Source organism: Nymphaea colorata, chromosome 2, assembly GCF_008831285.2.
Source record: "Nymphaea colorata isolate Beijing-Zhang1983 chromosome 2, ASM883128v2, whole genome shotgun sequence".
NCBI classification, from domain to species: domain Eukaryota; kingdom Viridiplantae; phylum Streptophyta; class Magnoliopsida; order Nymphaeales; family Nymphaeaceae; genus Nymphaea; species Nymphaea colorata.
In genome coordinates this window covers 5571701-5582934 of record NC_045139.1, presented here as the reverse complement: position 1 = coordinate 5582934, position 11234 = coordinate 5571701, and the positions used below count along the sequence as shown (strand labels likewise).

At 37.6% G+C, this 11234-nt stretch overlaps 1 protein-coding gene across 2 annotated transcripts; it reads right to left on the bottom strand.

Moving 5' to 3' along the window:
* Positions 1-1464: 1464 nt before the first annotated feature.
* LOC116249170 (uncharacterized) lies at positions 1465-6962 on the bottom strand. 2 transcript variants are annotated; one of them, XM_031622349.2, is made up of 3 exons: positions 6473-6962; positions 3776-3891; positions 1465-1822 (listed from the first exon to the last, which is right to left on the bottom strand). In XM_031622349.2, the coding sequence occupies exons 1-2, from the start codon at positions 6906-6908 to the stop codon at positions 3824-3826; spliced, it is 504 nt and encodes a 167-aa protein (XP_031478209.1). In that variant the 5' UTR covers positions 6909-6962; the 3' UTR covers positions 1465-1822; positions 3776-3823. The 2 variants fall into 2 exon arrangements, with proteins under 2 accessions (XP_031478209.1, XP_031478208.1); XM_031622348.2 differs by having other exon boundaries at positions 1465-1752.
* Positions 6963-11234: the final 4272 nt, after the last annotated feature.

Here is an 11234-nt window from a genome sequence, read left to right as displayed (position 1 = left end):
TGCTTCACCAAGTAGCTAATTGGACACCGCCATCTTCAGTGTTTCTACCTTCCATAGGCAGATTCTATGCATCACTTGTATGTTCACCACTAGGAACACTATTTCTTGTTAGATATCTTAAGCATACTGCCAAAATTCATTCTAAACCAAGATTAAACTCTTCATGAGACTTATAGTTGCATACAGTTTGCTTCACAGTGAAAGTTGATTTGAAATTGCCCTTCATCTAAAGGTACAGGTTATGTCCATGCGCTTTATAATTTATGAATGGTTTGAAATATACTTTATTAGGGATGTCTAACCACATTTTTTAGAAGTCTTACCTTAAGCGATTGGGGCACAAATTGAGCTTTTACTTTCCAGTTTTGGAGGTACCATATCAGATCAAGCACATCGTTGCACCACTTTGGTTGTTCTACCATAATTGGGGTTAAGAGTTGGCCATGATTAGCTAATATACAACTAATATGCACAAAATTGTTACTTGAGTTGCCAAATAAAGTTCCATCCATCTGGCTAATTGGTAGAGTTAAAGGCCTTTGAATTGAAAGTAAGGCTAGAGATTAGGCTGTTCTGAGAGGCCAATTGGGCCCATAATGGCCTAGAGTCTCAAAATGCCCAAGCCAATTGCATCTGACCTGACAATAGTGGTGACAGGGTAGGTTGAACCTCTTAGAAACAAACCTTCATCAGCTATTCATCATCATCTGAATGAAATCAAATCTGAATCGACCAAAACACAACTGCGAGAAACTGTCAGACAGATGATGTTTTCCCACGACCTTGATAACTTGGTTAGCATCTCTACCATTGAATGCTCGCCAGTGGAAGAAATAAACCAATTGGTCGGTTTATCTCGACAATAAAGTCAGAAGGGCATTCAAATTCAGATGCAAAATTTCGACAAGTGCCGCTAATAGAATACAAAAATGAATCTCTTGTAAAGAAAGAAGTGGAGCTTGTGAATCAACTCAATCTAAGTCTTGTGTTGTTTTTTTTTTTTCACAATAATTGAAAGTGAAGTTCAATCACAAACTGTCGTGGATCCTGAGATAGTTGGCACAACGGATAGTGTGAAGTCAATTCTTTGTATAGCAATAAATTGGTACCAATATACAAGTTAAAGCAACCCTCAACCCTAGATAGATGGGTGAAAGGGAGAGGTTTCAGTATTCACTAAGGCAATGGAATTTCTTCCCGCTTAGCCAAAAAATCAGACTTTCACAAAGACAGTAAACTCTGACGAGGAATAACAATAAGACCATAGAAATCCTCCTCAGTCCGGAAGAGTACATCCTGCTTTGGTTTATGCAGAAAGAAATGTTCTAAAAAATCAAACCGTAAGTATTGCCTGACATCCCATTGAAAGAGCTACTACGTCAAAACCCATTTGTGTATCTAGCCGTTTTGATATAAAGGTAGCCTTGGGACAGGTATTATTCACCTGATAACGCACTACCCGAATGGACAGGCAATTTTAACATGCCAAATCACTGAGCTTTCAAGAACATCGCCTACCGTTTTTAAACATAGGCTGGTTATGTTAGTAAACATTACAAATGATGCCACACAAACTATAATTTTAGGAGAGCATAAATTTACAGGCGCTGGCAGATGATAATTCTGTTGCATAAATTCACTGTACATATGAAAGTTTCTAGAGAACCAAGCGAGGGGTGAGGATATCTGCACTGTCGTGTGGAGGTTGTTCAAGCGAGAGCTGAGGCGGTTCATCATGGCAGCTGCAGTTCCCTGCACGATGTGCCAGTAGATACAAACAAGCTTTCTTCAATCAAACCTCTCGTGAGATGGAAGGAAAAAGCTGAAGAAACAAAAATAGGTTCAAGAAAAATTTCTTGTCCTATACCAAGTAGCAAGACTTGCAAGCAAACTAGATGGCGGTAAATAAGTTATGTCAGTATCAGAAAGCTCAACATGTTAATGCATGCAAGACTCTAAACAAAGAAGCTCCAAATAAAAGGAAGATAACAGACGAAGGGCACCCTTACTTGCGCAATCACCCAGACAAGTCAATACAGAAAAATTAAGTCAAATAAAGCTAGAAAGTTAAACATGATTGCCTATCTGTCACAAATCAAATCCCTTTAGGCTTGTATCAAACTGCAAACTTTGCAGTTTTTCTATAACCAAGATATTACAAGGTTGGGAATACCATAATTCTTATTGGTAGTGCTTGCTGGTTTGCAGTACAAGTTCTTGTGAGGATAAGTACTAATATCCTTTGCTTTCATGAAGAAGTCAACATTGCAAGCTGCATTTGTAAATGCATTGAAGGAAAAATTAGATAGTGTGTTAATCAAATCTTTGATCCTAGTATGTCCACAGAGTTCTAGCGAGCTGGAACAAGAATTGTCTTACTATGTCACATGGGTGTGGCTATGTGTTTATGTGTGAGAGAGACAGAGAGTTAAAGTAAAAATAAACTTTTTTGTAAATTGTATTTATAAATTGTCATAAAACAAACTTCAAAAGAATGTACAAAGTTAGAAAGAAATTTCAGTTTCAGCAAATGAGCTCCTTGGAAATTGCAATAAGGAAAAGTCTAAAAGCCAAAGAGGACCTTTAAGTCTCTAATACATATACTCTAGCATGTTTTTTTTCTTTTCTTATCACTGCACCCATGCTCAGCTGCTGCCTCTCCTTATCCTCCGCAGCCAGGCAAACCTGCCCTTACTTCACCTTTCCCCTTCTCCTCCTCCTCTTCCTCATCCTCCTCAACCTCCATCTTTCCCCTTTTTGGCAAACTTTTCTACAGACAAGAAGTTCCCACACCCAGACCTGCATCCATGTTCCCTAATGATCCAGGTGCAGCACCCAAATAGGCATGTCCCTGTGACATAGACATCTTTACGTTGTATGAGTTTGAAACTAGAACATGTCCTATTGATCCTTTGAGCAAGGTCTCAAACAGGTAGGCATCAGCATAACTCATGCTCACTCTCTTCCGTGTACAACTTAAAATTGTAAATATGAAGTGTTAAAATGTCCAACAAACGTATATTTTCAAAGGATGAAAAATCATGTTTTGCTTTCCTACCATGGTTCAAAAAGAGACATATTTTAGCTGGATGGAGATTTTAGCAGGGGTAAAATCAAACTGAATGAATAGCCAGGCACCCAAATAGGGACGTCCATGTTACATATTTGTCCTAATGTATGGATGATTGTGAAAATAGAACATGTCTTATTGATCCTTCGGATGCTGGATGATTTTGAAATAGAACATATGTTATTGACCCTTTAAGCAAGGTCCAAACAGGTAGGCACCTGGATAACTCTTGCTCACTCTCTTCCTTGTAGTACTTAAAATCATAAATATAAAGTGGAAGAAAAAAACATGTTTCCTTTTGTTTCCTTTCCTTTCCGTTCTTTTCTTTTCTTTCTTAGCAGGATCGTGGGTTTGACTTTGAAGAACAACATATTTTAGCTGGATGGAGATCTAGCTGAGGGTGGGCATCGGGCTGGGTACACGTCAGGTACCCAGACCAAAATGGGCACGGGCATGGGCCATGGTTTTGGCCTAGCAGGGCAAAAGTATTTGGGCCCAGCCCAAAAAGGTTAACAAACTTGACCAAGCTCGGCCTGCAACCCCAACAGGGCCTGATAGCTGCAACTAGAAAAAGCATATCTGATGCATCTTTACAATATATTCTTCAGTTGGCACTCCTCAATACATTTCAATACTACTCCTAAGGAAATATAACTTCCATATATCTTCTAATCAATCATAAATCAGACCATATCATCCTCCTACCTTTAAATGGGAGGTTATCCTCAGTTAGGAACTTTGGCATTATACAGTTTATTCCTCTTCCCCGTCAGATTTTGCTGGCAGTTTGGACATGATCTCAGATGAATCTGGGGATGCACCTACAATTGCATTTGTAAATATTTAGCAACTTTTGGGTAGACGAACTACCATTATCTAAATTTCAGATTGAAAATACAAATAACACATGAAACATACATAATTCAAAACTCAAATGCAATAAACCACCATATTGTATCTTGAGGTTCTAGCTATCCTAAAAGGAACTATGTAAAGAAAGGAAAGAACAGTCTGTTTAGTGGTAGCTGGAACAAGATTCTCTATTTGATCAATGCTACTGGGCATAATATCATTCTTACCAAATTTTTATACATTACCATAGAGTATGTTATACAGACAATAAGTTCACACCCATTAACAACATCTTGCAGAAACACCTCAGTGCATATCCAATAACTCGTGAGATTATCTAGACAGCATAGAAGCTTTTATGCACAAAACAAATATTGTGAAGCAGATCTCGAATTATATCGAAGAGAACATTCACCCTAACACTAGCCCTGGATTGTTGCAAACCATATTTAGTTCTTCCCACTAGAATTTGAAGCAGTCTATGAATATCAAAGACCAAGGTTAGGTTTAGACTATAATTGATTGTCATTCAGCATGCTTTAACAAATCCACAAAACACGATCATGTGCAAAAACTTTCACACCATGTGGAAAACTTCCACAGTATCTGGTCATCACCATAACGATAATGCTTCCCCAAGGCTATGTGTGAAGGAAGTGTGACTTCCTCATCATGTGTTTGGTTGCCTCTGTAAAGTAATGGTAATGCAATCAAACAAGACCTGAATTAAGATGAAAAAACTCCAAAATAGAGGACATAAAAAAATGTGTCTAGGTGCATCATGGGGCCAAGGACTACAGCTAAGGCATCATACTGATGAAAGCCTTCAGGAAATTTGTATTTTCGGAAAGGTAGGAACCTTTAGGGTCCAGGGATGCAGGTTAACCATGCAGCAGACACTGCAAATTTCCTCTCCAAATTCATTTTGATAGCCATTCCGTCATTTCAATGATGATTGATGATTCTATGAATTATAAGCCTGTGAATCTATGAAGATCCTCCCTCATGTATATACAACAGATATACACCACATGTTGTTGATTTTCAGCCTGCGGCTGTGATTATACAAAGAGGTTTATGAAATGATGGCTGTCGCTTGTTTTTCTTGTCCATCTTCATAAATACAATTCCCTAATAAAAAGACAGTTCCACTTCTATATTATGTCATATGCTTGTTCTTCAAATGACGTCTCTGGGAAGCATCAGGATGCTGCACTTAGAAGATAATGACTGAAGCAAGGACAGATAATTTGATCTAATACTCATATATCAAACTTACAAGTTTCAAATCCTTGTAGTAGCTATGTACAATTCTTATATTACTACCTCTGCTAGAGAGAAAGAGAAAAAATAGACCTATAAAACCAACTTCGGGATCCCACATTGCTAAAGAAGATTGATATAATTCCAATTAACCACTCTGCATATTGATCTAGAGTTCAGACCAGACTACTTAACACTACAATGATTCAAAGAAGTGAACGAACTTCAAATCCTTAAAATATAGAAAAAAAAATTGAAGGGACGAGTTCATGAAAATGGAATTTAGTGTTAAGTTAATAACTAGTACCATAACGTTGAAGGCAGAAATACCAAGTAGAACATTAATGATATACTCTGGGTTTCAACTGCACTTGTTAAAGAAAGACAGCCATAAGATAGCACTTATTTGGTTGATTAGCACCAATCACATTTCAGTCCAACAAATCTGACACCAAAAAATGCTCGAGAAGAAAAAAAAGGAAGACCGAATACCCACTAACTACAAGAATTTATGTTGTAATCATTTCATGTGATAAAGAATGCGTCTAGCCCATTGAGGAAGGAAAACGGATGACTGGACCTTCACAAACTATGTTCATTTGACTTAACTTCATTCACAGATAGGTCCCATGGTCATAACTTCGTGATATAACAAAAAAAAAACTACTTTATGAGTCCCACAACAATGACAAACTGAGGCAAGACTAGCGGTCAAAGAAACAAAGAACTATGACCTACTATAAAGGAACAATTTGGAACTGTTTCCCTGACCCAAAATTTTATAAAAAGAAAGCAACAGAAAATAACGCTTAGATTAAAATTTCTTCCTCCGGACGCGCGACCTCCGCTGCCAAAACTATTGAGCACACAAAAATCAAGCTTTACAAAATCATTGACCTAGAAACCACCAAAAAATGTTCTCTGATGCAGAACCTAACTTCAATAATTTTGCAGATTATTTCTGTATTCATTATGCTAGAGAAAACTGCTAAATTCGAAATGATAATTAGAAAGAAGAATCCCTGTATCATTAAATCAGCACTATTTTACACATATTCTGATGCTTATTTCGTACACTCTTCGATTTCGTGCAACAATCAGATTATGGATCCTCAAAAAATCGGAGAAATTTAATAAAAGAATGGACAATAAAATTATCATGGAACATATCTTCTATGCCGTTTTAAGACTTCTCTTCAAGAAAAATCAAAATTTACGCATCCATCGTGTCGAATTTCCAAGATAAAATGCAAGTAGAGAAAAGGGAAAAGGGCAAAAAGCAAAAACCTTCAACAAAATACGAACGAGAAGGCCATCCTCTACTCGTAGTAAGCGACAGAGACTCCTCATCCGTCATTGGATTCGTCAGCTTCCCAACCAGATCCGCCAGGTTCGTGGAAACGGCCGCTGCCGTCGCCTTCTTCCTCGGTGGGACCCAATAGGAGGAGCCCGGCCGGAACGGGAGCCAAACCGGCGCGGCCCGGCTGACCATGATAGCGTGAACGGCGTCCTGGAGCAGCTTGACGCCCCCGGCGAGGTCCGATCCCTCTGGGATCTCCACCTCGACGAGCTCCGCGAGGCCGCCGCTGTCGCCGCCTTCCTTTTTCCGGGACGATCCAGAAGACCTGCTCCGGTAATTCAGAAGCCTCGAGCTAGGGAAGATCGCTCGTGTGGCTCGGCTCCCTAATTCCCCGACCGCTGCTTCTGCTAGTCTCATCGCCATCGTGCTCCCTCCTGCTCCTTCCCCCTCCCTTGGTTTCTCACCCTGTGTCGATGACCGGGACGGTCATTTATAGGAGAATTATTCCTAAATATTACGTAAAGCTGCACTTATTTTAGCCTATATAAAGCGCTGCCTCAGTTTTGCGTTGTTTAATTTAAGGCGTGGCATCCTTCCTTAATTTACTTTGGTGCACTAGAAGCGAAAATATAAAATATGTGGGATAGGAAAAAACTTTAAAATTTTAGAAAAAACAATCGAAATGCTGGACTTTGTAACAATTTCCAGATAACTTTTTGTATTTTTCTTAAAGGGCATTTTATAGTTTTAAATATGCTTCAAATATAATGTATTGACCATAGACTGAAGACATCAAATCTTTTTTTTTTTTTTTAATTTAGCGTTTGTTTGCATTATAGGTCTTACCTAAAGGAGACCTTTGATCAGTCTCTCGAGATCCAAAGTTATCAAACACAAGTTAAAGAGTCTAGAAAATGAAGTTTTAAAAGTCTTTGAAAAAAGAACACAATTGTTTTTCTTAAACATCACGAGAACAAGAATGAGAAAAACGAAGCTAAAGTAAAGGAAGCTCTCGAAAGGAATTTAACCAACACAGGTACTCGTACGTAATAACGAAAATATCAAGCGCTACATGGTATTGGTCTCACGATTGATTGAGGTCCGTCTTCTTGAAATATACAAAAATAGAAACCCCTGCCGTTTTGCATTTTATTTTTTGGCTCCGCCTTTTCTTATAATTACAGAGGAGACATCGCCGGCAATGTCGGGTCCATGGGTCGGGTCAAGCCGTCATATCTCATAACACAACAAGCTACCAATGTTTGATGTTAGGAGCCACGGTTCTTATTAATCACTTTAGTGCCATTTGGATGACATTGTTACCTAACCAGCTTTAGTTTTATAAAAGCCAAGTTTTAATGAGTTTTAGAAACTTAGTTTCGTTTTTGGTAAGTTTTTGATCAAATCAACAACATATATCTTCACTTACTATAATGTTCTAAGGGTAGTGACCCCTATATATTAGAACATTTTACTAAGCTCGTAGAATAGTGACTCCTATATATTAGAACATTTTACTAAGTTGGTAGAATAGTGACCCGACTTTCACAAGACTGCTCTATATAATTGGATTCAGATTCAACCATTAAATTAAGGTTTTAGAGTGAGCTTCATGAGACCTGCACCTGCACCATGAAGATCTTAATTATCTTTTCCATGAAGAACCCGCGTATCTCTGCCCCTGGTTAAAAAGGGTGATCTAAAATTAAAAGAGAAGATCTCGAACTTAAAATTTGAGAGGAGACAGGATCTAAGCAGTCCTATATACGGGGAAAAAATTGAGGACTTGTTGATCCACATCGAAGAGGCCCGATCCGGCCACAGGGCGAATGGCAGTTCCGAGAATTGACAAAAAGGCGTGGGTTATGTGATAAGCGCTAATAAAATGACGAATTTACCCTTGTTCCTGCACAACGATTGGCAGATAACGAGGGGCAGTTTGGTAATTTAGTGTACGGACGAAGTTAGTACCTTTACGGTTCTCGGCCCCGTTGTACTTTGCCGATTTGATCTCTTTTTTGGAATCCGGACTTTCTGGAAGCGAAACGGATCGGATCCAAATATGATGTACGAGAGAATCTGAGTTTGAGGAAGTTCCTAATTGGGATCCATTTAACTGCCAGAGTGTGGAATCCAGTCAATCCGAGTCCGGGTCTGACTAAATTTCAGATCTGGGGTGTATGCATGACATTGGATATGGATCCAGTTATCCCGATCCAAATCTGATTAGGTCAGACGTGCCAAAGTTTGACCTGTAAGTAATTTCTCAGATCTCACCGGGATCTGACCTGTTAAAATCCACCTGTGTTGACCTGTAGTTTTTAGATTAAATAGGATATGCAAGTTATTTAGACCCAGATTTAGGTCCAGATCCAGCGCATGACAATGGGATTGGGCCTAAACTGAGGGACCTAAGCTGGGTTCCAGTCGAATCGGTTCGAGATGGGTAAATGGAACTTGGTCTTTAAGTTTCATACTTTTTTTTTTCTCTTATGTAGTTACTATAAGGATGTGATTTTCATAATCAAAATATTACAAAATATTGTACATGTATTTTTAAGTGTATAACTAAGTTTTTATAAAAGCTTAATGATCAACAACTAGAATTTCTCTTGTGGAACTCATAATTGTGAGCATAGAAACATGTTTACATAAATTACTTTTTCTGAAAAGGCATAAAAGTATGTTACTAAATAAACAAATAAACTATATCTAAGGAACGAGTTTAGCTAATGTCAGTTTTCTATCTTTTTATTCTCTTATTTTTTTCATTTCCCCCCCCCCCCCCTTTTTTTTGGTCTCTGCAAACCAAACCATTCTTTCCACCTTAAAATGGGTAAATCTTAGATAAGAGAGACCTGAAAAATGAAGAGAAGTCAGTGCTATCACATCACATAGTTGCTATATATATATATATATATATATAGATATATATATATATATATCCCTCAACTCAAAATTTCTATTTCCACCAATAATTAAAGATATCACCACATCATAAACCACCATCAATGCAAATATACTGACTGTTTTTTACTGTGAAATTTTTAAATTTTAGTCATCCGACAAGCAGAATTGCATCACATATGCATAATATTGTTGCGAGAGTGTAAATTGCAAAATTTCTCTCTTTCTATCTCTATCTGATCTTTTTATATGGGAGTGAGGTGAGATGGTCGATTGTTGATTGAAACTCCTACTTGATATATGACTTTTCAGTATCGGGATCACCTCGACTAGAAATCAAACTAACTTATTAGGAAGACTCCAATAATTTCTTCCCTATATAACTTAATGTGCCATAATCTAAAATTTTTAGGAACATAATTTAAGAACCATTATCCACAGTTCGAAAGAAGATAAGAAGAATATAAGAAAGCCCCGAAGAAAATCAGAAAAACCTTAGAGGCATAAGGTTATGGCTTTGAAAGTTTTATGCCATTATGGTTTAAAATTTTGATACGAGCCAAAATATTATTTTTCTAAATTTGTATATAAGATACATAACTTTTTAAAAAACGTATATGTAAATTAATGAAATTTTCAATTTTTTGGTGTATATAATCCTCATTCTTTTGTGACATCTCCTCAGGAAACTTCGTTTTTTCTCTGTTTTTTATGGGCATCAAATCTTCTTCCTGAAAGCCCACAGTCTTTCTGTCCATCTCTCTCTCATTGAAACGCCTAAATATTGGGGTTTCCACCTTACGCAATGAGTTATTTATCTGTCTCTTTCTTTCTCTCCCCATCTCTCTATATCTTCGTCTCTCTCAGTCTCCCTTCTTCTCACAGCCAAACACCCAAATCACCCTCTCCTCTCTCTTCTCTCTCGCCTCTGCTTACCCTTCATTCTATGGTCTACCTAGTAGTGTTCCTACCATATTCTTTTATTTCTTCATCTTCCTTTGCTTCGATCCCTTGGTGATAACCAGTAAGGGAAAATAAAAGATGACATCTCCTGAGATTCTCTGTATCTTTGAAGGGTCGAAGGTTTACCAGTGCTCTGGACACTAGAAATCGACGAAGCTCCTTCAGGGATGTTCTTATTTAGTTCATGTGGTTTCTTGTTGCTTTCTTTTGCCAAATATTTTATGCTTCATTCTTCAAGTAGATTATCCATTTTTTCCTTTCTAAATTTGCTTTTTTTTCCTGTTTCTTCTTGAATGTTCTTGTGGAATTGGCTTTTGTTCAGCTATTTCTTGCATTTCCCAGCGGGATTGCTGGCAAACGATGTCGACCATAAATGGCGATCGTGTTGTGGAGCTCTTGCACAAACAAGTAGCGCCTGAGTTGCATGAGATCAGGTCTCGATTTTGCTTGTAAAGTACATAGAACGTTGTATGAGTCCACTCTTGGTATCGTGGAATCTATTATGTTTCCTATAAATTTTGTTCGTTTCAATCACGGCCTTTGGGCCTATTCCTCAGGATTTGAGACATCATCATGTAGATAGGAGATTTGGATGTTGTATATAATAATACTATGTTGTATTGCACTTCATATGTATAAAACAAGTTCAATATGTATATATTATTTTTCTTTTGTTCATTTTCTGCTCTCTCAATCTCATTTTCATTTTTTATTAGGATGACACCTTCATCTAACCTAGTTTCATGTTAACCAAGTTTCTTAATAAATGTTGAAAATTTGGTTTATTTGTTCGGATGATATGCACAAAACCTGGTCTTTCATATATAAAACAAAAGGTGGGGGGTCTGGTTTTCCATTTTCTTTAAAAAAAACTAAATT

Bases quoted from the DNA above. Each gene is read 5' to 3' on its own strand.
- LOC116249170 (XM_031622349.2), bottom strand. From the start codon at position 6,908: ATGGCGATGAGACTAGCAGAAGCAGCGGTCGGGGAATTAGGGAGCCGA. The intron at 3,892-6,472 runs GTTTTTGCTTTT...ATGCAATTGTAG, and splicing joins TCGTTCGTATTTTGTTGAAG to GTGCATCCCCAGATTCATCT.